At 38.2% G+C, this 26,899-nt stretch overlaps 1 protein-coding gene across 1 annotated transcript; it reads right to left on the bottom strand.

Moving 5' to 3' along the window:
- Positions 1–660: 660 nt before the first annotated feature.
- lingo1b (leucine rich repeat and Ig domain containing 1b) lies at positions 661–17,246 on the bottom strand. Its single transcript, XM_044195762.1, has 2 exons — positions 16,916–17,246; positions 661–3,672 (listed from the first exon to the last, which is right to left on the bottom strand). Exons 1-2 carry the CDS (start codon positions 16,925–16,927, stop codon positions 1,813–1,815), a joined length of 1,872 nt encoding a protein of 623 aa, XP_044051697.1. The 5' UTR covers positions 16,928–17,246; the 3' UTR covers positions 661–1,812.
- Between the last annotated feature and the right edge of the window lie 9,653 nt (positions 17,247–26,899).

Here is a 26,899-nt window from a genome sequence, read left to right on the forward strand (position 1 = left end):
TAAGCACTGTGAACATTACTTGCAGCACAGGAGATCACCTCTGTTAGAGATGAAAAATACGTCTTCACATTCATTTTTATAGTGGATTAGCATAAAATGAGCACCCCATAGTATAAAATGTTATTTATTTTAATAGAATTTCCATCCACCCATCCCTTTTTTTTAAACAAGTATTTTAAGAGTTAATAAACACATTATCTTCAGAGCAGACCTTGACTGTAAAATTAATTAGACAACATACAATCCTTATGAGGCCTAAAACTCCATTTTACAAATAAATATTGGGTATTGCTCAGCAGAAAGCTGGAAAATGGTTACTTAAGGCAACAAATTAATAATGTCACCATTTTTGAGATGCACGGGTGACAATATAACCTCAGGACTTGGATACAGTCCTTGCACTTACTGAGCTGCCAAATGGGTAAACAAATTAACTTTGTTATACTTGATGATGAATTGTTAATCTGATTATTTCCAAGGTTACTCTTATACACTCTGAAAAATGGTAACTCTTTTGGTTCAGTTAAATCAAAAACATGTTTACTGAATATTTAATCTGCTCTTTAGATTGTAATATGTTCACAACCCACATCCATTAAAAGCATTACTATTGTGCCATAGCATAATGTACAAGGAAAGAATAACATACAGAAAAATATGTATAGCTGAACATGTCAATACATTTAATGACAAACTTCCTTTGTTGGCAGAAAGGAGCAAATATTGTAGGACTGGCTTATTTTTCTTATTCAGTGTGTTAACATGCCCACTTATAATTCGATTGTCACCAGATTAAGGAAATACTCCAGTTATAACTGATAGACACAGTACAATTGAAGACCAATTGACAAAATTAAAGTTAAGAGAACATGAAAACACAATTTAATAATGCTGGAAAGTAGTTAAAGGCCACTGCTCACTGACACGTGACGTACACCACTGTACTCAGTCTCTATCCCTCCAACTGATTCTTAATACTAAAATTTTAATTTCAGAGCATCCAAAAATGTGTGTTTTTTAAAACATGACTTTTTGGTAATATTACAACTCCCAAAACATCACGACTTCGTTCTCTGAATATTATAAACTTATTCTCAAAATGATTACCTTATTCTTGTAATACAAGGATTTGTTTTTCTCAAAATATAGCTTTATGTTTGTAATTGTATGACGTCTTTCTTGAAAGTACATCTTTATTCTCTAACTATGACTGTATCTTTCCTTTTTTTTATTTATCTAAAAATGCCCTGAATACTCGTGTCATACTTGTCAATTGCTTGTGATGGGACAAAAGAAAACAGAAACTGCTTTTAACTTAGCATTTCAAGTAACAGAACTTGGGTTGTTGTAGTGGGTTATTGTGCTTTGTACATCCATCTTTCTGTTATTTTGTGCTGATAGAAAGATTATACCTGCAGGCTAGTCTCCACATCCTTCCAGACAGTAACACACCTATAATGTAATCTCAGGTTATCAGGGAAATGTCTACTGTGATCCATGTGCTTTATTCAAACCATTACCTTAATTTGGTTACACACAGTAATACAGTTGTTTTTATGCATGTTAACATACTGATTGAGAATTGCCAATACAAATTTACAGAAATTTGAATATTTGAAATTCAACATTTGCTTTCAAAGATTCAGTCCCTGAAGTAAAAAAGAAAAAGAAAAAAAAAGGTTTAGGGTATAGTGTCAAGATGCGTTTGCTGCTGTGCAATTTCTATCGCTCATAAACTGAGTACGTATTTGAAGCGAGGATAGTATGCATCCTGACTGCAGTTTGTAAGCTTACGTGGCCTCCTTTTGAAGTTCACATGATTTTCATGTTGAATTGTATGGGTGCCTCAGTTGGACTGGCCTCCTCTGTTTCCTCTTTACGTGGCACGTATTCAACCTCTATACTTGACTTAGTATTGTCTTTGCCTCTACTCCAGAGGAATAATATTACAAGACAGAAGAGGACAACTCCGAGGAAAGAGATAAATCCCATGGTGGTAGCAATGATAAGTGTCTTTACATCAAACGGAAATGGAACTGTGGCCCGAGTCACATTAGCACCTTCATCGCTGGGCTGGTTGGAAATGAAGGCAAATGTCTTGTTTGGCTGGTGGGGCCAATTGGGGGAGTAGCTATGCACAAAAAGGTGAGCAACTTTGGTGTCATTGCCAGCTGCATTGCTTGCAATGCACAAGTAAGTGCCGTTATCCTGGATTTGGGAGTAACGCACCTCCAATGTGCCCTCATTAGACACAGAAAGTCTTGACCCCACAGTTTTGGTGGTGATGTATTCTTTCTTAGGGGATAGCCACATTATCACAGGGATTGGATCACCCTCAGCTTGGCAAGCAAAATGAACCGTAGTTCCTTCATCTACATGGCTTTCTTGAACCTTATAATCCACAATCTTTGATTTCTGACAGATAAAGTAGTCAGAAGGGAGGATGTCTGGGAAGTCCTTGAACTCTTTTCCTTGCACAACCTCGGGTGAAGCACACATGGGCTGTTGTCTGTTAAAGTTGAGCCTCCACCGCCGGCGGAAGACCCAGAGCAAGCGACAGTCGCAGGCCAACGGGTTGTCATACAAAGCCAGGATCTCAAGGTTTCCCACTGAGTGGAAGACCGACTCCTCCAGGGTGCTCAAGCTATTGCTGGATATATTGAGTACACGGAGGTGGTTGAGTCCTCGGAAAGAGTAGGGCTCAATGGCAGCTAATCTCCCACCAGCCAAATGAAAAGCCTGGAGCTTCTGTAGATTGAACAGTTGGTTCCCTTCCACAGTTAGTATGGGATTGAAAGACAGATTCAAAAACCGAAGATATCTTAGGTGACTGATGGCTTGGTAGGGGATGACAGTAAGATTACAGTTTGTGATGGACAATGATGTGAGGTTGAGTCCAAACAAGGATTTTTGAGTCATGGTGTCCAGGGCAGGCATGTGAGAAATATCCAGCACTCTGAGCCGATACAGCCTCTTAAAGGAGTAATCCCTTATGACAGTGACATTGAGATAGCGTAATCGAAGTGACAACAGGTTATGCAGATGGCTAAGGGCATCAGTGGGCACTGAGGCCAGATTGCATCCCTCAATGTTGAGGCTTTCAAGGTTGCTGAGGCCATGAAATGATCGGGGTGAGATGAATACTAGGTCATTGTCACCAACCTCCAGAGCCCTCAGGTTGTACAGCTCCTGGAACATATAGTCGAGCAGAATGACAATTTTGTTCTCACTAATATCCAGCTGGGTGAGGTTGGTCAGGCCTGTGAACACCCCCAGCTGAATGAGCTTTAGCTGGTTGTTGCGCAAACCCAGAGTACGAAGGTTCATAAGGTTGCTAAAAGCCCCAGGCTCAATGGATGAAATTGTGTTTTCGTTAAGTTGCAGCTCCTCCAGTTGAGGGTAATTAATGAACTCCTCGGGCCCCAGAGTTTTCAGACGGTTCTTGCTGAGATCTAGCAGCCTTGTTTCAGTGGGAATTCCCTCAGGAAGAGCTGCCAGTCTCCGTCGATGGCACACAACTGAGCGCTCCTGAGCATTGCAGTCACATCGAGAGGGACAACCAGTGGTGGAGCCAGAAAGGACAGTGCCCAGCATCAGGATCAGGATGGGCTGCCAGCACGCCACCAAGTAGCTGTGCCCTCCTGCCTCCCCAGTCACCATCCTACTGCTTACCTGTGGAGACATGGAAAAAGAGGGGTTGGTAGACTGTAATGGTGGTACAGAAATGGCTATGACAGTTTTGAACAATGCCGTATTATAATAGTAACGGATGGAAAGATCAAAAGAAAAGAGTTATTAAAATGTCATTAGTTTCTAAGAGGAAAAAAAAATGCACCAAATCAGGATTCCATTCAGCCCATTATCACATTTAGATTTTTAATGAATACATGAATAACTACTGTACGTCATTAATTCCAACTGAACACACAAAATGAAACAGATTTCAGGAAGCAAAAGCTATGTCTACTTACTGGTAAGGTTTCCATTTGTAGACAGATATGGCAACATATGGCTTTCCAAATGTATACAAATAACAAGAATATACTGTATCTTCAGTGTTAATATTATAATAATATCTTCAATAATTGTTTTCCTGGAATACTTTCCTTACAGTTCAAAGAGACAAAATATCATTGAAATGTTTTCCTGTACTGTAATACGTACATGTTATACTTTATTCTACAGTATGAAGAAAAGGTGTTTCTGTATAAATACTGTACCATAACAGCACATTTTGGCTCTTTTCTCAACATAACCTACAGTATGAGCTGAATACATTTCTTACATCATAAAACCTTTGCAAAATCTATTTTCATAACTTTTGCCAAGCCAGTGGAAATCATAATTTTGCTTTTATCTGCACACTACAAAAATTACAAAAATATAAGCTGTCCTTTTTTGGCCATATAATTTCATTATGGTGACTTTCCTCACAAGTAATGAAATCAGCCAATCAATAAAAGGGCTTGGTCACACAATATAACCACCCTGCTGTGCTTCTGACTTCTGAGTGTGCTGAAAACAATTACTGCCAAGATCAGTGACACATTGTTTCTACTCATACATACTATTTTTCATTAGCAGCCAAAAATGCCATGGTACGTCTTTAAATGGCTCCCCCACATATTTGCAAACTTGACACATCCCATGCCACTGCTGACCTTGCAGTGATATAAAACAGAGTTTGCTGCCAAGCGGTGATAAATGGAGAGAGGGAGATTGTCAGAGGACTTTAACCCCCTATTTGATTTGGACTCTGGGGAACTTTTAACTTGCTAAAACCTTCAAGAGCTACTTCTCACATCAATCATGCGATTTAAGTCACAGCTATATCTGTGAGACACACTCTTTAAAGAGCCTCATGCAAAGTACGAGAAATGACACTGTGATTTATTTTTATTAAGAAGACAGGCCTCACCAGTGTTTTGTTTACATAATGACGACTTGGGCTTAATTGATGTTTTTACTTCAGTATTTTCATTAGGGGTGGGGGAAAAAATCGATACAGCATAGTATCGTGATATTTTGCATAGCAATATTAGATTGACAGCAGACAAAATATGTTATCGCAATACTCAGCATATCGCAAAATGTTTTAAAATCGCAATATCGTATCATAACTTAAGTATTGTAATAATATTGTATCGTGGGGCCTTTGGTGATTCCCACCCCTAATTTTTATCTGAGCAAAAAAATCATCTAAAGGCCCGAGGTTGTAAAAAAAACAAAAAAACAAAGCAAAACATTAGTGCATGTGATAATGAAGTAGTATATCTATATTGCTTTACAATTGGGAAATTCCACATTATAATGAAATTATTTAAACAATAAACACTGATGTAAAGAAATGTATCTTTTTAAATTTCAAAAAGGAAATCTCATTGAGAGGTTAATACAGTCTCTGTCTAAATATTCATCATGTCATAATATGTGGGAGCTGAACAGGCACTGCCTATTCTTTCTCATTCACCACAAAAGTGTTTTTGTAAGAGCGCTTCATATTAGTGTAGTGCTTTTTAGAGCCTCTTTCGCTGTCTACCACACTGTTGTAGTTTTAAAAAAATATTAAACTTGATAGTGAAGATTAGAATATTCTGCTTTTATTGCACCAACACAAACTACACGTCACTCTAAGTGAATTAAAGCCATGGGACTGAGGCAGCTTGGATTGTGGTCTGAGTGGTTCCAATGGAACAGTAATTGCAGCTTCAATTTTCACTTCCTCCATATCTGTTCATTTCTGTTGGCTGCATATGTCAGACACATTGGGCATCAATCTAGTGTGTATGTGGCATTGTAATAAGCAGGCTGTCAGAATGAAAGCTAAAGTGTCTATCGGTGGCTCCTTTGTGACCTCCCAGGTGAAATATTTTTTAAAACAAACAGCAGTTCAGTGCATTTAAAGATAAAAATTTAGTGTAAGCACATGTTTAACTTGTGATCCATTGTGACAGATGCTAAACCTTCAAGTGAAATGAAATATTACTAAGATACTCAGTGCAGAAAATGGGTGACATGTTTATCTCTTTGACACAGAATGTGATTTTATCTTGTCAAGTCAGGAATATGAATGAGGATGAGGCTCACTGATGTCATTGCTAATCGAAAACAAGCAAATGCAGTGGTGATTTTCTTACTAGAGTACCATGCATGATTTATGATTCAGAGTGTAGTAGGGACAGGGGTACTATCTGTGTAATCTGGCCTTACAGCCCAGATCTACTCACTGTATCACTACTTTGTTTTGACCTTGAGCTGTAATTCTGAATTAAAAAAAGAAGTTGGCAAATAACCTCTCAATAGCCCAAAACCTTTTATATACACTGTTTTTAGTCTTTAGTAATGTGTGGGATTTAAAGGTCCAGTATGTAACATTTCAAAAGAGCTATTGGCAGAAATGGAATATAATATTTATAAGTATGTTTTCATTAGTGTATAATCACCTGAAAATAAGAATCGTTGTTTCATTACCTTAGAATAAGCCTTCTTTATCTATAGAGGGCCGCCATGTTTCTACAGTAGCCCAGAAAGGACAAACCAATCACTGGCTCTGGATTGGGCCTTTCGCGTTTTTTGCGAGTTTCGCGACCACCGTAGTTTCTCCTACACGCTTGGAACAGGAGGGTGATGCGAGTGGTATTCAAATGGTTGCAAACTGCAATTTCAATGCTAGATGCCACTAAATCCTACATACGTATTGTCTTCTTCCGAGAGAAAAAAATTACATTTTAGCTTTGTCCCCACCCTGATTCTTTCCATTCCTCTTTTGATGGTATTGTGCAGGGGAAGAATATGAGTGGTAAGCTCTTTCTCTTCTGCCCTTACATGACTGCTTGCATTTTCTCCGCGGACCTCTCACTGTGTCATAGTCTTATCTCAAAAGCATGTCCCGGCTCACCATTAGTCTCTTGTTGCTTTGAATCTCTGCATCTCCTCTCTTATTGTGCCGTGTGGTTTGATACAGGGCAAACTGATGAGAGGTGTGCACTGCTAATGGGTCACTGAATGTCTGCAAGCAGCATGTAGACATATTAGCTATATGCATCAGTGCATACATGCCCTTTGGTTGTTTTTATTTATTGTTAAGTACCTTGTTGTGCAGCATAATGCTGGAAAGACTATTGGGATATTTACATTAAAAGGGGAATTAGGCCCTTTTTTTAAAAAAGTGATCAGTGAACCCTTTGCATACAGGAGGCAAACAAAATAACGTAAATAGTCAATGAAAAATGACTAACTCTAAACTGTACCTCTAAAGTAACGAAATCATAGTTGCAAATACAAAGCTTTGTCATTAGTTCCCTATAAACTGTACACTGTTTTTGTCTATCATGTCCCTGTTGGATAGTTTCAACTTGTGACCACTGTCATGAAGCATCAAGGCAGCTTGAGTTCTGAGAGTATTTCCCTTCATATATTAAATCATTTCGCTTTTTGCTTTGATTCATGTGCATGCAGGACAGATGATTTGTCTGTTTTTTTGTTTTTTTGTCCTTCATAGTTAACAAATGCTGCTCATTGGGATGTTATTTTGTCTCAACCCTATATACGTGAGTATTGTATCTTTGGGAAACACCATTTAGTCAAATAAAAAAAGCTGTGATGTTCTTTGTGGTTTGTTGCTTCTAGTTTACAGTATGTATTACAAAACTCAGTCTCCTCAAGATTCAAACATATATACAATTCCTAATTTCTCTTGTACACCCCACACGTTTCAGTCAGTAATGCTTTAATTTCAATTTGACAGTTCATACATTATTTTACTCACTAGCCTACTACTAGCTTCAGTTTTCTTCATTATAGTCGTGAACAGTGTCGTCATTTGCACCCCTCTTATAGATAGCTTTTTGTTAAGTGTCAAACATATCTCAAACAGCTTTGATTATTCAGTTTTAGAGAACAGTGAGGATTAAACAACAAGGAAGCTACAGCTGCAAAGTAAAAGAGTAAATATGTACAGGATTTAAGAGATGAAGATCGCTTCCACTGGTATGTTTGTGTTCAACTGACAAATTTAAAGCAAACATTTAAAAGTCAAAAAGCAAACAAACAAGAAAACCTGTGAAAGTGTTTGTGGGAGATTACAGTGGACAAGTCTTTCAGAATCAGTTGATGAGTTTGTAATCTTGGAGTGTTTTCCCCTTGTTTCTTTTTGTTTTGTTTTTTTTGTTTTTTTACAGAAAAATGCAAGCGAACCAAAAAGCATCACTACAAACCACGTGAGAATGTTCACTCCGCTTATTGGTCAGATTTGCCTACAGGAAAAAGGTCCTGTGTTCTGGACTAGTGCATATTTCTGTGAGAGAAACATTGCTATGCAATTTAAAATGGAGCGGCGGTCCAGTTGGCATTTACTCATAACCGTGGTAATAATCTGGGCAATATACCAGGCACAACTATACCAGCAGAATGCTGAATGCACTTCGAGGAAACGTCTTGAAAATACTATACTGCTTCACACTTTGCAAAGAATACATGCTGCCTTCAGACGACAGAACAAGGGAGCTAATATTGAGTGTGTACAACGACATGCTAACCGTCAACATGTTAAACCAAAGACGTGTTTGGTAAGCGTGATATGTTAATGTTTATGGTAGTTGGGTCGGATCGAGGTCGGATCACGTTCCCACCACTCCAGAGTTTGTTTGAGACCGGACGAATTGCACCAAGGGGGAAACGAACCAGAGTCCGATTTGACCGGACTAAAAAGCACAGGTGTGAAAACACCCTTAGACTGAACTTTACCTGCAGTATGTGATATCTAAACAGCAAACATTTTCTGTGCTTTTTGGTGCATACTTTAATTATCAACACAAAAGGTTCCACTTATTTTCCACCTCTTTTCTTCAAATCAAATCAAAATTAGGTATTTACATCTGGCCTCAAATTCTTTGCATCATGGTTCAGGACAAAATGGTTCAGTGAGATGCAGAAACACACCTGCATGGGGTCAGCAAACTCTCAATCTTTCTTTTTTTGACAGCAGTTTCCCCTAGCTAGCAGGACTCTCAGCCAGAAAGGCTTATACTTTTGCCTCAGAAGTTATTGTACAGATGATACCCATACTTATTTTGGAAGGAGATAGTGTTAAAAGAGATTAGGGGAGTCCAGATAATTATAGTGATCACTGTGGAAGACAAGCAAATGTACAGAAGCTTCTTTTTGAAGGAATGGATCATGCAAAAATTAAAATGTTACACTATTTAATTACCTGTGTCAGTTTGTATGTCTCCATAACGCACAGTAAATTCTCATACTCCAGCTCTGTCAGCCTACTTCAAAACAAAAGGGCCTAGCAGAGACAGTTTAAAGTTCCAAAGGGAACTAAATTACTACAAACCTACTCAAAACACCTCATGCTCCATAATCCAGCATAATAAGTGTTCAGAAGCCAAACAATTGCAGTCCAAAAGATTTATACCAGTAATTAGAACATTTTTTCACTAAAGCTAACCTTCTGCAGTGTTTTTGCAAAATGATTTTTCAGGCTTTTTAAGAAGCAGTTCACGGAAGCTTAAGAGGTGGAGAGGTGTGTACTGTCCCACTGTGGAAACAAATATGATTACAGAATTATCATATTGTACTATAATATAATATATATTATATATATTATAATATTGTATTATATTGACACAAAAGAAGGTGGGGAGAGGAGCCAAGGATTTAAGCTGATTAAACTGGAACTCCATTAGCATTCACCAACCAGCTGCTTGGACATAAAAACTATCAAAAGCATACAAGAATTTGTCAAAATGTTAGTATTGGTTTTGGAGAATCAGCACAGGTCCGCAAATGTATTGAAATGAATGGATACGGAGTTTGGACCAAAAAACCTAGCCTAAAGCCTAAGGGTGCTTCTACAACAAATTCGGACAGATGCCTTTTCAGTTTTACAAATGACACTGTAGATGAAGATGCCTGGGGACATGGAGTAGTTGATCATAGAAGCCAGTTCTCTACCTAAACATCACCAATTACTGTGGTTAATAGAAGTGAAAGTAACGGTCTCCATTAGGCTTTCCATTTGACTGTCTGTCTCAAAGCACCTTTACTGCACTCACCTAATGCTGACCAACACAGCATTCATCCAGATGTCAGGAATCGTGGCTGGTAGTGGTGGAGGCTGGCCAAGCAGACTGTAGGCTTTTATTGTAATGTAATACTTAATTAATCCCAACTCTTATAAAAACAAATACATGTTAGTGTTATCACGTGAAAAGCTGTTTTTCGAATTGCATAAATACATAAAAATAAATATTTTCTCTACATGGTATTTCTCACACAATAAAGCAGTAATTAATGTGAGCTTTCAACAGTGAGCACTGCAACCCATTTTACTACGCACCTCCACAAGACCAGCGCTATTCAGTTCAATTCAATTTCATTTATATAGCGCCAATTCATAACAGAAGTTATCTCATTGCACTTTTCCTATAGAGCAGGTCCAGACTGTACTCTTTATAATATTATTTACACAGACCCAACAAATCCCATCATGAGCAAGCATTTGGCGACAGTGGCAAGAAAAAACTTCCTTTAAGAGGCAGAAACCTCGGGCAGAACCAGACTCAATGGTGGGCGGCCATCAGCCGCTGCCGTGTTAGGTTTGGACGAGACTAACCAAATCATCTTTGATCCTCCATCTTCTGTAATGCATCTAAAACAATTCAGTGGACCCTTTTTTGTGTGACACACTCCCCTTATTATGACCTGATAAGCGTCAGTTCATCATTGCCTGCCACAACATTTTTTAAGACAACTCAAGTTCCCAGGTCAGCTGGCACCAATATTTTTAATTTATACAAATAGGCCTTTTTCACAGAAGACATTTTGATATGCACAGTACGAAAAGCACAGGGGTAAATAATGATGGCTTCATTCCATTTAGCTGCTCCGTGTCCAGTGTCCTAGTATTGTGCATCCATCGTTCATGTTATTAGTAACAACACGTTTTCCTAGTATGACAAGTCAAAATGTCTGGTGTGTAAAAGGCCCCTCATGATCGCATGGAATTAGAACAGTAGATAAAGGAACTGATGTGGAGCACACCAAAAACAAGCATAAACAAGATACACCCAGTGACACAGTGCAAGTCACAAAAAATACTGCAAACAAAATAAAACAAAACAGCTGTGATTCATATCAGTCCAACAACAATAAAAGGCAAGACTGGCTGCACAACAAAGTTAATGTCCCAGCCAGAGACAGACTCACTCATAACAGCAAAACTAAAACACGTCACACAACTCTGCTCCAGTACATCATGCTTTATTGCCCTCACCTAATGTTTTCATTTATCTTGCCTTCATCATCATCATGGTGCTGCGATATTAAAATTTTTGATGGACTTGCATTTAAAGGAGCAGTTTGTAGGATTTAGTGGCATCTAGTGGTGAAATTGCGGTTTGCGACAATTTGAATATTGCTCGCCTTACCCTCCTGTTGTGTGTGTGTGTGTGTGTGTGTGTGTGTAGGAGAAATGTCTAATTCTGGTTTCTGTCTGTAAGAACAACCAAACAGGTATGTTAGCATCTCAGAAATGGAAACTGGAGCACTATCAAAGTATTTTGTTTAAAAGAAAGAAATTAGAAAATGATTTTAAAAAAAACATCATCCTCAGCAAACAAAGTTGCTCTTTGGGCTGACATCTACATGTCACACCCTGAAGAGGACTCCTACTGAAACATGTGGGTGTCAGCTATGGTTGAATAAAAGCTTTGTACTACATTCAGAACTTTGAGTGCCTTGGATTTCTCTGTTTTTATTGTATGTTGAATGTATGTGAATGTAATAGTAAGCATCTGCCTTGACCGCATTTGTATTATAGAAATGCACAAACACAAAATTATCAATTTTTGGAATTTTTCACCTCAAGTGTGAGGTGGCTTGTTCCTGTACATGAACAATTCTAAAAATAACAATCACAATGAACATCACTCCTTATGTCCTAATATGCAGAGCTTTAAGTGTATGTTGGCAGGGAACTTGAATAGGCTCATCCTGATTAGCTGGGGACAGACCTACTGTATATAGCTCCATCAGAAAGCTCCAGCTGTGTTCAGAGATGTCTGGTTACAATGTGTAACCATCATTATAGAATTTCTAGAATTAGATTAAATATGAAATATGACTTGAGGATTTAGAAGCATAGGGATCTATATACGATCAAGGTGTAGGATCGAAACAGACTATAAACAACACATTGAAAATAAAGTCTTTACCAACTTCTAACACTGCAAATTCTAAATGAGTTGTTTTAAGATTGTATTTTCCAAGGGTCCTGGTATTAACTAATGAAAACAGTTAGTTAGATCTGCTAAAATTAAAGCTACCTTTAGCAATTTTGAGCAATAGATCCAGACAGTAGACTTCAAAACAAAGCCATAGCTGACGAGCCTTTAAGTACTATGAGGTTCTTGTGACTAATGTGAGCCAAAAGAACATGGCCTAAGGTTGGCCAGTGGTTACTTAGGCTACTCATTCAATATACACTTTTATTCTACTTTAAAATTCTTCTAGACTCTTTGTCTGGCAATGTGAGAAATGGTCTAGTAATCACTTTAATTTTAGTCCTTGTTTGGTCTTTCAACTCCTGAATTAATATCTCCGTCTCCTTGGGTTCCTAGATGTTCGACCGTCTTTACCAGGCACTCAACTCTCCAAAAGATACTGGCCTTCTACTCCACTATTTCACCCTGGGCCGGTAGTGTACAATCAGTGAGTGGGAGCTTTTGAGCTGGAAGCTTTTGAGCTGGGAGCAGCTGCCCACGGTTTTATATGGGGGGGTCAGTGAGAGCCAGAGGGACTCAACCAGAAGGGCTGGTGAACCAAAACAATTAACTGGAAATGGCTGAAAGCTTGCACAGAGCTGCAGACTGGGCTATTTATTCTCTGAGATCAGCAATACTAACAGCCCTTTTCAAGAGTCATTTGATTTAGTGTTGATATGGAAAATATTGCTTAATGGAGATTTCATTTGCCATCCAAAGACATTTTTTTCTAATGTTTTAATATTGCTTTAGATAAGTGACATGCAACCTGTCTTTTACACTATTTCCTCAAATTGTTCATTCCCTTTTGGCCTAATAACACATTTCTTATTATATCAATCTAAATAAAGACACAGTGCTGAGATATTTGCATCCTGTTGGACTTTTACTGGCTCAGAATCAACAAGAGCAGTCAGATCCATAATGGGATGTTTAAAACAGCAAAATGATCCTGATCCACATTAAAATATTGAAGGGAAAAAAGGGACTGGAATGAACATTGCCGTATATTTAACCTGTTAGACACGGATTACCATGCAGATCTGTTTCTTGGTTCATTGACAGAGTCTAAAAGTAATACTACAAAAGAGGCTCCTTTCTTCATTAACACCCATTCCTCTTGAAAGTCAAGTAGGATAAGCTGGAAATTACACAAACCTTTATCCTCTATACTCACCATCAGGGAATATAAGATGTTTTGGACTGGAATTGAAAAGAGAGGGCTAAATGCCATGCTAACGGAAATTTTACCTCAGACAAGCCTCTTAGAAAGCACAATGGGAGATTTTAAGAGATTTTCACACCAAATCACTCACCGGCTACAGTACAAGTGCTTTGGCATTTTTTACTGAAACTTAGACCATTCATTTAAGTAGTGTGTTCAAATTTCTTTCTGCAAATTCTTTACCTTGGTTGCTTTGAAGGAATGCATCAGCCTTGGTGTTGATAGAGAAATATGGCATAAAAAATCCAAAGGCTTAATTACTTACTGCCCCAGTCCTCACAGTTTTGAGAAAACAGAAATACAGAGCAATCATTCATCATGTCCTTTCTTTCAAGTGAAAGAAACCAGAGCACTGGTGTCACGTATATTATAAAAACCAGCCAAACTAAAGGATAGGATGAACAGACAGACAGATGAATAAGAAGAGACAGTCTTTGCAAGATTTCTGCTGTCATCAGTTCCAGTGTATGTTATTGGAGGCTCTGCTATGCTAGAGCTTGAATCCAGCCAGGAGCATGAACATGAAGCAACCTCAGTCCTCTGTCCTAAGAGCCCCTGACAGTCTCTTATTTTGCATAAAGCTGTTATTATTAAATTTAAATGAGGAAGGCTGCTGCAGAACAGCAGGACTGTGACCTTCTGACTACATTTGTAGAACGCAAATTTGAGTATCCTGTGACAGATCTGCCTCTGTCTGTCACCTCGCCATCCAGCAGACACTGTATAAACACGTGGTCTGGCAGTCTTCACCACAATCCCTTTCACCATTTCCTTTTCAAGGTGGCTGATGTTACCCATTATGTTGCAGCATCTTGATTCCAGATAGATCTTGTTTCAGAAAATGCCTTAATAGTAACACCCTAGATGTTTCCTGGCCAGTTTATACATTGCTCCTTTCTGGGGCATCACAAACGAACTGTTATGTGCAGGAGTGCCCTGATTTCAGCTGTAAATAAAATGAGCTATAATTAGAACTCAAAATCAAACACAAGAAAAATAAACCATAAGAGACACTACAAAGGCTTCAAATGGAGGTGACATTATTCATTCTGTATCATTATTACTCACATAGAGCATATATAGTAAACTCTGGAACAAATACAGTGGCTTTTATTTCAATATACTTTTGTTCAGTATTACTGCTACATCACAGAATATTAAGCATATGACAGCATGGAACAAAGCACTGTGAAAAAATGAACAGCAGCACTGCTTTCATTGTGTCTATTGTGTTTTGTTTGGAATGAAATGCACTGAAGTATAGGCTCCATAGTTTTTATTGTATTTGTGTGCATTGTCTTGATCATTTTACTAGTATTACTAATTGTATTACTAGTACTGCTAAAATGACTATACAAATTTTGTCAGTTACATTTGAATAGAATTGAAATATTGTATATCGGCTTCCAAAGACAACACTTTGAGATTTTTTTTCCTGAGATGTCTGAGTGAAGTGAGTTTAGTTTCTTACAGATTCCACAACACACAGTAGGTTAGTGTAATAGGTTCTCACTGATCACATAGAATTGCTTTAAATGGTCAGTAGTATGCAAAATGATGTCCATGCTCTATTGTGGAAAACATTAAAGCTGCTAAAATAAACATTTTTATATTTATCAAATGATGCTCGTAGTGATGAATCCAAAGAGAATAATCTCGCGACTCTGCAGTTCCCCTCTGTGTTTTAGCGTCTTTTAGCTCACGGTTTTGGTTTCACAGCCTGCACTGTTTTGGTTCAGTCTCACCGCTCTCATCAGTGTGGCTTACAGCCACAGCAGACAAAAAAAGCCCCAGTACTCTTCCTGCCCAACACCACATGGCAGATAGACAAAGTTGGTGTCTAGCTGGTGAACATAAAGTAGCATTTAACAGCTAGAGAGCCAAATATTCAGGAGACCAAAACAGAGCTTAAAAGACTGAATACTGGATTCATATTTACTGGGGGATATAAATATGATGATAGATCCCCTTTAGCTACTGTAACTGCAACTTGTTGTGCTGCATCCAGTTGGGAGCCAAAAAATTTCAACTGATGCAGGTTAAATATTGTGGTAATGCAAAAATATTTTGATATAACATAAATTTACATCAAACCAATGTTAATTTCATTGAAATGCAGGGTAAAATTGATTTACAGCTGTAATTTGCGCATAAATGGTGCGTAAGTTGTATAATTAGCAACTTGTGCTGATCTTGCATTTACATTCACACACTGTGATACCCATAGACATGCAACAAACCGATACTATGTAGATTGTTGAAAAACAGTTTGCCCAGTAACAATGATAGATTTAATGACTCATTTGTTCACCAGATGTAATCAGAAATTCCAGTCATAAACATGCCTTACTCATTTCAGTCCATTGAAATTGGAGTGCTTTGGTGCTGCAGACGTGCACACACAGTGACACGCATAAATAACTACAAAAAAAAAAAGATTCCAATCAGCTGTCATAACCTGATTACAGGGGCCCAATTAAGAGCTTTGTCTATCTCATAAAGCCTTGACGTGAAGAGCAGACCCCTCACTCAGAGACTGTTGATGGTCTGTGGTTTGCAGAGGTTATTACTGCACTATTAAAAACAGAGAGGAAGAGTCCCCTCATAACTGGCTGTCTGCTGGAGCGTTGCAGCCATGATTATGAAGATGCAAATGTAACAGGCAATAGAAATTAAACTAGAGAGACTGTTTATTTGGCCTGCATAAATAATCATACAAAGTTGCCCATCATCCCCCACACCCACCCTCCCCATCACCACCATGCATCTATCTAACCTGTGGCAAATCAAACACCTGCATAGGATCCCTCATCGCCACTGGAAACAGCTAACAGCAAAAGGCTGCTGAGAATGAATAAGTGTGAGTCTAGATGAGTTTACTGGCATTTGAAGGAACATGAATGTTAATGAGGGCAGATTAGGAAGCAACAACAACCACCCTGGCAAAACACTCAGGGAGAAACACAAAACAGACACTCTCCTGCTCAGCCTCACACCTATAGCTGTGATATGAAAAGGCAGGACATAGGTGTGTTTTGTATGCATTCATGCACGCACAATATAATGTTTACAGTATATACCTGGATTTATATATACACCATGAAAAATACAAGCTACATACTGTACATTCAGACGTTACATGCACACATCATATGTGTGTGTTCCATACACAGTACAAACCCAGATTGCATAGCACACAGCAAAATGAAACCCATCTGGATGACAAAGCACAAATAAGATCTGGAACCCTCCTCAGTAAATAATTCTCCTTCTTTTAATCCTTTCCATTTGCCTATGATACACAATTTTATTCCTGACATTAATTTGCTCCCTGGCGATCCCCTGGCCCCACCACTGCACCATAATAAATCTGATCCAATGCCTCAGTGCTCAAAGCCCACCATAGAGACAGAGTACTTACCAGGACTGTCATGCAGAGAATTCTAATTCAGGCAGCTCCATGTTGCCAAGGAAATTCAAAATGCCTCCGAAAGCATGGAGACAGGGATGCAGGATTCAAGACAGGCTAGATTCAAACGGGAAAGAGGGATACATGCAGCAATGAGAATCCCTTGTCTGAGGGGCATTTGAGAAATGCCTTCGTCCTCTCCAGATGCGCTAAATCCGGCAGCACTGATAGGCTGACATGTAAACACACAGGCGGCTCTGCTGGCTCACACACACTCACATACATGCTGTACCTAGCAGAGACAGAGAGGAAGAGGGAGGGGCAGCTGATGAGAGAGGTGGAAGGAGGAGCTGCAGTGCACTGGGAGAATGAGAGGCACAGGCAGCGAGGGGAGTTGAAAAGAAATAGAGAGAAACGTTCTCTGATTTCACCGGCAGCATCTTCCTCTGATTTTTGTTTACTGTGGTTTTCCTATTTATGGATGGATTGGAATGGTCTGGTTAACTGGAATACAGGCTGCTGTGGGAGAGAGGGAAATAAATGAGAGTGGTGTGTATGGTGACAGAATAAAGGAGGGTAGAGATGGAGAAGTATGAACGTACAAATAAAGCAGGGGGATGAATATGAGCAAAAAGTGAAGGGGGGTTATGAAGGGGAGGAGGGAGTGCTGAAACTACAGGGAGATAGATCAAGTGAAATTCAATTTCTGCAGTATGCAAACCTTTGCTGGTAATGACTGTGGCGGATAGGGATGGATAAGTACTTTTTCTGTTTTTAAAGATTTCTTGCCTGAGTCGAGGATCAACGCCACCCGTAGTGCAAAGTGAAGTAATCATCAGACAAATTCACCTTTGCTGTGAGGAGTGGGGGCTGGGGATGAGAAACAGAGGCTTAACGGTTCTAATGGGTATATAGGGCTGGCACACACATGCTGGCAGTGCCAAGGAGGTTCCACAGTCAGGGAGTGTTTATGAGAGATTATGGGGCTGAGGATTTAGTGGAGTGGTGGTTGACATGAAGGGCTCCTGGCCACTGACAAATGTTGTAAGGCTTAGATAAAGACATCTATATTTTATTTTATACATCTGATTCTATATTTTATTGTTTATATCAAAGAGATTTATTTTATTTTACTTACTTTAATTTTATCTTGTTTTTTGAGACCAAGTTATGGCATATACTGTCTACAAGAAAGTCCACCCTGCTTTCGTACTAAATCTGTTAGACAAACAGCAGTACACAGAGCTGAAGACAGCCAATGGCGGCACATCTCTGCTGTACAATAAAACATACAAAAGGGAAAGAATTATTCAGGCAGTTGGAAAAGGGGAATCACTATACACTGATACAACATAAAAGAAATTTATGACTCGTTTTGCCAACTAGAAGCTAATCTAAAAGAGATGAGTTATGCCCCATGTAAGAAATAAAACAAGATGAAAGGTGAGTGTTGAAGAAATTTGAACGGATGATGCCGAGGATAAATACCACCCTGCATGGAGCAGAATGAATTCATAAATTTTTTTACACTTTGAATGGTACTGTGCCCACTATAGCCACTTAGAGAAGATTGGACAGCTGATTCATTACATGTGCATTTACATTCAATGGTGCTATGAATTTTCCTATTTCTGTGTTAGCAGATGTCGGCCTTCGAAATCATGTGACTCACAACCTATGATTTGTGACTGGATTTGTTACTGTGACAGTTTAAAAAAAAAAAGTGTTTGTGTCTGTGATATTACAGAATTCAATACCAACTGCGTATATATTTGATTTTAGAGGGAGGGATTTCTTTATTAAAACGCAAGCACTCTATTCCCATAATTAATGTCTGCACATATGCAATAACCTTCTACTATGCATTTTATATATAGCATAGAACTAGCATAGGGACAACCATGGATCTAGTAAGTTGGCAGCCCATTCATTCTATTAATAGCTTAGTCATGTCCAAAAATGTTGTTATTCATACAGTCGGTATCTCGTCATAGTGGTCAGGGTGGGAAACAGTCCTTTCTCTCAGCCTGGAAATGCTGGGAAAATGTGGTTTTATATAGTCTTTGCTGTGATTTGACAAAGAACGCTACATTGAAAAATTAAACCAGATCGGATTGTTGTCCATGTCTCATAAAAGACTGGACGAATGATCCAACTACATGGCCCGAAGTGTCATTGCCAGATATCTTCTGCTATCTGGTTGAATCGCCTGGTAAGAGACACTGTTACATTTATTAGATTCATTAAATTTACCATAATATCAGTAACGTTACCCTACAGCCAGTAGGGCTAATAGACTAGCATGTTTTAGTGAATACCATGTTTCGAGACAGTAGCAGTGCTAATGTTAGCTGTTGTAAAACGTGTTGCAAGGAATGCTACTCAGTTTGCAAAGTTTAAGCTAAACATGGCATGTAGTTCACTTAACTTAGAAAGATTAATCCAACATTCATGGCACTCCTGAAACAATCTAACACTGTTTGGGTAAAGCGAACTAACATTAACATTACCTGTAATGAAGCGCCAACTACACGCATAAACATGGATTTTTAAGTTTATTTGACGTGCAAAAAGCCACACAGCAACTCTTCGGCATGGTAGCGAATGCTTTGTTTTCCCCCTTGGTGTAAATGGATGTGATGTTTTGTGGGCGTTCCCATAAATGCTGACTGTATGTATTGCTGCTTACTAACTTACATGCATTAGTGTCTGTCTGTCTGTGGCTCTGCTTGGCAGACTGCTCGCAGAGGCAGACAAAAGCAAAATCATTTCTAGCAGGCAATAATTGATTTTGCTGTAATGACTCATAATGGCAGATTTTATCAGCTGTAGTTAGCTAGGTAATTAAGCTTCTTGTTGTTTGAAAACGCTGATATATAGATCAATACTAGGACTAACTAGCCTTTAAACTGCAATTCAAGAACAAGACTGTTATTTTGTTCTAACATAACTCTGGGTGCTTAGTGTACTTGTTATTATTTTCAAACAGCATGTTCTCACTTTTAGTGAGTAGCTTTTCAATATGTATGATGATCAGGATTAAACGTCTTTCTCAAGGGTCTCAGATGACCTGCAGTTCAGATTTTGGCCACTGTACCGAAATCGCTGCACACTCCAGCTCTGTCTCTGGGCGGCTTGTTGCCAACGGATGAGCTGCTGATTTTTAACCCCACATACATAATCCAGAAACTGGATGAATACTGTGTAGGAACACAAATCTGCTGTGCAAGCTTGTTAAAATCTGAGCCTGAGCTTCTGAGGTGCTCTGGGGTTTGCGCCTGACTTAACTGTAACAACGCCACCTGCAACAACAATATGATATAATGTGTTTTTGTAAATAATGGAGTCACTGAACAAAATATTAAATTCATGCCTTTTTCCACATAAAATCATTTTATTACTGCAGTCACAAAATATATATAATGTTGCTTTTAATTTGGTAGTGGCACTGTGCTGTATGTGTACATGAACACCTTCCATATTCATGATCGGTTGAAAGGTTAAATCTCTGGCACTAGACACTGTGAAGCTACAACCTGGAAGGCTCCTTTCAACTCTCAGCCAATCACAAGTCAGCCTCCTCCTCCAAACCTACTAGCAAGTGTTTTGGGCAGATTTTTCCATTAAGCCTGATCAGTGAGGATTTAACACCAAACTGTGTTGAGTATGTTTTCAGACCTGCTATATCTGGTATTAAGTGTCTCTCAGGCAGCTGCTAACATGTGGCTGGGTTTTTCCCAAAATACAAATAGCAGCTTCGCCCTAAGCCTGTCTCTGCAGGAAAACTGCTACAGCCGGACGAAGAACCAAGTCGCTCTCAGAGCCCGAGTGGTCAGCTGTAAAGAGGCTTCTGCTGCTTGCACTCAGACCTACACATGGAAGCCTAAAGGGCTCAGTCATTTTGACTCGTTTGTCATGTTCAATCATGATGAGGAGGAGGAGGTAGCCCGTGAGTTAAACGCAGAGCTTTCGAAAACAAAAGGAGGTTTTGTTTTCAGAGCTCTAAATCATTTTTTTTTTTTTTTAAATTTGTGTGAATACAGAAAAAACCCCAAAACAAATTAATACGCAAGATGCATCTATAAAAAAATATAAACAAAAATACACTCGGAGGTAAATAAACCTCATGCAGCCCCCTAATATTGACTGAAGGAACTGATGTCTCAAAACATCAAAGACTGTTTCTCAAACTTAATGAGAGCAAGTCTGAGTTTGTCATATTTGGCCTCCCCGACTCCATCATTACCACCTAATTGTCCAAAATGCTGCTGCAAAAGTTCTTGCTGGCATCAAAAAGAAACACAATCTCTCTCACAGGCTGGGCTTTCTTCACTGGCTTCCAGTGCATCAAAACATTTATTTTAAGATCCTGCTATTTGTTTTTAAGGCATTCACCATGGCCTGTTTGTACTGTGTATATCTCAAATCTCCTAACCTGTCAAATGTTCTTGAGATCTTTTAGGTATCTTAAAGCTGCTGGTTGCCTCTTATTCACCCATTCTCTCTTTTTCTCTCTCTCACTCACACTCTCTCTCTCTCTCACACACACACACATACACACACACACACACACACACACACACACACCTATGGCAGCAAGCTAACATGCAAAGTGCTGGGCTGACCTTCAGGAGCAATTTGGGTTTCAGTGTCTTGTGGTCAGGAAGAACTGAGGATCAAACAATGCAATACAAGACAAAGGTCCAAAACAAACGGCATACAAAAGCAAACTACACACTGATCTCTCTACTAATCAGGCAGCTCAGGTTATGATCGTTACACACTCAAAACTCGCAACAGAATACGTCTTTGTAGATCTTGTGTTCTAGCATACAGTAAATGTTTTACTGTATGCTATGTTTACCACAGGGCTCTTACACACCAGCCTAAAGGTAGGAAAAACACAAATTTAACTTGCTTACAAGTCCAGTGCAGCTTCTTTTGTTGTGCTTGATTATCAGTGTCAAAGTACAGATAAAAATCACAAGGACAGCCCTCACAGGACTTTGTTAGTATTCAGATAAAACAAATGTTAAGCAGCAGTAGATATGGTGCTCAATTATTCAGTTTTTGACAGATGGTGACTAAGAATGTGTGAAGAATGGCAAGGATGCTGCTGGATAAAAAGACGATGGATGATTGTCAGCCAGATATGCATGGAATAATGAGGCTAATGTTTAATTAACTATCTCAAAACAGTCACACAAAGCACTGATCATTGAAGTGTATAGTTTATCACTGAAGTGTAAAGTATGAATGGACTGTATGGATAAGATCAAAATGGTCACTGTCTAATAATTCACTGTCTATTGTTTTTGTAAATGCAGCAGAACATTTTCTAAGTGACAGTTTGTCTGCTTAGATGGATACATTTGTTCACAGAAAACCTGTCAAATTTATATTTGATGAGAGTTGTCACAGTGTTGCCACAAAGACCATGGCAGTAAATCTTTAATTAGCTGACACCTTTTCACGGAACACAGTGACTGATGACTGACATGACATTATTGTCCAAATGACATGTACAGTATATCTTGGAGTTAGTAATCCATTAACCAACTGTAAACAAAAAGGTAAAACCATAAGCAAAATCCCAAACACACCTTGTCTTTTGATATAAGGAATACACAACATGTGTTGCTTTACATTTTTTATTTTATTTATTTATTTACTGCTGTGAAAGGTCTGCTCAAACCAGTAATATTCACAAAACAGCCCAATTTTCAATATGATCCAATGTGAAAGTTTTTTTTATCCATAAGTCAAACTTTTCAAATGTAAATGTGAACAGAACTGTAATTTATATAGTCAAATAATGACTAACTGGGTCTTTAACCTTAACTTTCTTGAGCAAAAATACAATATGGAGGGTACATTTGTTGACAGAACTCATAAGCTACTCCTTTGTTGCAAAATTTATAAAAGAGCACCACCCTGTGGAAAGGAGCAGTAATGACAATTGTATAATTTATTGATTTCTGTATTTATTTCTGTATTTATTTCTGTATTTTTTTTCTTTGCACATTTCCTCCAGCATTTTGGTGTTTTTGTGAATAAGTCAATTTATCTGCAGCTGCTTGCCATAGGCCTGAAGCTAAACAGAACCAGAATGAGAGCCATTACATCCAAGACAAAACATGTTATTGTCTACAGCTCATTACAGCATAAACCCACAATACATGTGGAGAATCACAAATTTTATTTAGCAGCATTGATATCATTAATTATCATTTGAAACAATCATACCAGCTGCACAGCCGGACACAAAAACAAGTCCACATCGCTGCTAATATTACCACATGCAGCTGAACATTTTTTGCAGGGACACATGCACATTCAGTGAATAACCCTCAGAACAGCGAAAACAGACAGCTTCCTGTGGCATGATGCTGACTGCACTAAGAAAAGCCTGTGTGCGCTACTTGAGCGTGACATATATGCTGAAGATGTTTTTTTTTTCTTTTTTTTACCCTCCATTTTCTGCTGCAGTGAGGGAATATGAAGAAGAAAGAGAACACCTGTCTCTAAAATTACAGAGAATGCCAGTGAGCACAGAACTGAATGTGCTCAAAGTGTGCATAATTGTGTAAGCTGTGAACCATGTCCACCATCCATGCTTGGCAGTCATGCACCATTTCCTGTGACCTTGCTTTACATGAGAGAATCTAAACTGATTTTGTGTATTTTCAATCATTTCAGTCTCCAGTTTAATTATATTCAGAATGTATTATGTTTTAGGCTCATTGTGCTTAGATTCATGCCATATTTAATTTGCTGGAATTTAATTTCAGTTCAATAACGTGCCTATGCATGATTTTTCACAAACATGCACACAAACACACATTGCATTAGTTGGTGTTTTATAAAGGTTTTCTCCACACCAAGTGCAAGCTGAAAACACAGGATTTCCTCTTTTATAACATTTGCGAGCTGGAAAAACAAAATTAACAAGCAGGAGGGAATATTATCATTTAGTCATAAAAATGATTCTCTTCTTTATGTTACTGAAAATCATAAAAAAAGAAGGTATGGGCCTTGTACATCTGGGTCTAGATGTCAGTTGTAGATGCAGAATTCAGATAATTTGTTAGGAAATCCCAGGATACCATATTAATCATTAGCACATTTTCTGTTCTATTTATATATACAGTATATTGTTTAATTTATTCATTTGATAAGAAATTAACAAATACATCAAAATAACAGATACTGTAAGACTAAGATTAAAAGCAAAAAATACAAGGATATATATACACACAAGTTTGAACTGTTTAGTGCAGGTGTTTTTTGTTTTTTTTAACATTGTCTGGCTTATTAGAGTGTTTTAATACCTAAAATTCTCAAAATAGATGATATAGAATTGATGGCATATGTGTGTTTAAAACTTCTCTGCCTGCCAATGAAGAAATATTAATAGCCTCTGGTGTAGTGGGATATATCGCTGCACTGAACTCTGCTTTGCCCTACCTCTCATTGCTCCCAAACTTCCCACCAAGTTTTAGATTTTGTGATGAGGAACAGCTTCCTGGTGCTTGCCAAACCACTTTTGAGTTTCTATAACAGTTTCTGTAGAGGCTTGGTCATCTTTGAATATGGAAATATCATGAGGAAACAGTGTTTGCACCATATGGTGAATGTGGCCCTTTTAAAATTTGTCTTCAGTCTTTGGTTATTAAATGACCATTCAGAGTAATCAGTAACCTAATGTTCCATTAGTCTCCTTGACTGTGTGATCATAGTTTGAATAGGATATTATTACAGATCTATCCTCTGATGAAGGTAAGGGCAACCCAACAGGGATTATACGTAAATTGAAATCAAATGTTTGTAACAGTTTTAGAACAAAAATAAAGCATGGCACAGAGGACATGGCAGAAACTGACAGATAACAAAACTAAGAGCATCAGTGTCAGGATTTCAACATAAATTAAAAGCTTAATTGTTTCCATTTTAAGAGAGCATCGAAATTTTTAATGATCTTTTCTTTATTTAGATTAGTCAATCATTTATCGGCAGCTGTCACGTACAGTCAGAATGAATAAGTGAGATTTGTCCGACACATCCTCAACAAAATGATTCAAGGTATTTATTTTCATATGCATTAAAATGCTGTCAGTGCATTTCCATACAATAGAAAACTTGTGATCTGGCTGCTCTCCAGTCAACATGTACATAGTATACAGTAGTACTATCACACATAGTGTTACAGACATACAGTATAAAGAAGTGCACATGAAAAAAAAAATCAGTTAAAAAACAGTCTACCACCATGCTAGCGCCTCTGTGAGGCTGAACTTAAACACAGTGGTTCTTTAAACTAAATGCTAACATCACTGTTCTAACATGCTCAAAATGACAATGCTAACATGCTGATGTTTAGCAGGAATGTTTTATGTTTTCATAAACTAAAGCTTCTGACAAATTAACATCTTGAGCTAATGATGGTGCTACATTACAATTTAAGTGAATCATCAAAGTTATTGCAATTCATCTTGAGGGGGACATGAATGTCTGAACCAAATTTCACAGCAACCCAAAAGTTGTTGAGACATTTCACACAAAACCACAAATATCAACCTTATGGTGGCACTAGTGGAAAAACCAGGGGATCACCAAAGTAGGCTTCATCCTCTGAACAACATTTCCTCACAATTCATCCAGTAGTTATTTGTAGATATTTGAGTCTGGACTAAAGTGGACAGAGCGACATTGCCAGCATGGCTAAAAGTGAAATAAATAGCATTGAAAAAGTGCACATACCGTGAACATACTACAAAGGTTCTCAAAGTATGGGCGAGGATTGGACAGGGTAGGTTGTGCCAAACAAAATGAGGTGAAAACAGTACAACAAAACCAGCCATAGCTAAGCTACCTCTAGAAACAAAAGTACAAACAAAAAGGCTCAACTATCTTATCTACAACAAGAACTAAACAAAACTTACAGAGGTGGCACCAACCACTAAACCTAGTGTTTCTAGACAGACTGTGAACTACGTGAGTGTACCCCAAACTTACCTAACATCCGACTTCTTTCCGTATACCTTTCTTTATAATTTTTCTAAGCTTGCTCATACACAATCCAGTCACATAACCGGCGTCGAAGAGTCTGCCCCTGAACCCTTCTGGCAGGCTTCTTTTATAGCTGGCTTGGCATAACGATTGACCAGCTTCAGAATCGGTTGCAGCAAGGCTGGGTGGCACTGATATGATTATCATATTGATACCCATCTGTTGCACACTCAAAAGTAAAATATTTGAATAGCATATCATGTTCAGAACATTTCTTCAAAAAAAAATTCTCTACTTGCACAATGTAGTATGACGTATATCCGTTTTACGAACTGCACGTGACGTCTGTTTACTTCCTGTCAGCTTTAACGTTACCTTTGCCTCCAACCTTAGTGATCACCTGACAGTGCTTTTTCATCTTTAAGTTAGTTACTTCATTTTTCACAGTTAGCTTGGTATATATTGTTAATAGTATTTACTGTTTTTGTATATAGTGTTTTTTTTAAATCATTTTGATAATCACCTCACTGTCTTAGATAAGTGTTAGCGATGTTAGCTAGTTACTCAGTGCAGCTCCAACGTTAGCCTGACAAAGTGCCAAAAATGAAAGTGACTGACTTGCACCGTCTTGTGAAAACGAGCAGCTCTTCCAAGCACCTAGTGTTTTAAAAAAAAAAACAACAACCCAAAAACAAAAAAACAGCCATAGCAACCTAATGTTAGCTAAGCTGTGAAAATCAGGCTAATGTTGTGTACCCTAATATAAAGGGTTTCATGTATTTATAAAGTAACAAAAACTTGTATATATTCATTCGTTTGCTTTTATTTGTCTGGTTTTATTCAATTGTAATGTTTTTTAAATGTTTTTAATCTTTATATTTCCCTTGTAAAGCACCTTGTAAATTTGTTTTGAAAGGTGGTGTATAACTAGTTTATTACATTTGTAATAAACAAATGGGGGGGGGGGCACAACTATCATCATTCAAC

Source organism: Siniperca chuatsi, linkage group LG1 (assembly GCF_020085105.1).
Source record: "Siniperca chuatsi isolate FFG_IHB_CAS linkage group LG1, ASM2008510v1, whole genome shotgun sequence".
Taxonomy (NCBI): Eukaryota; Metazoa; Chordata; class Actinopteri; order Centrarchiformes; family Sinipercidae; genus Siniperca; species Siniperca chuatsi.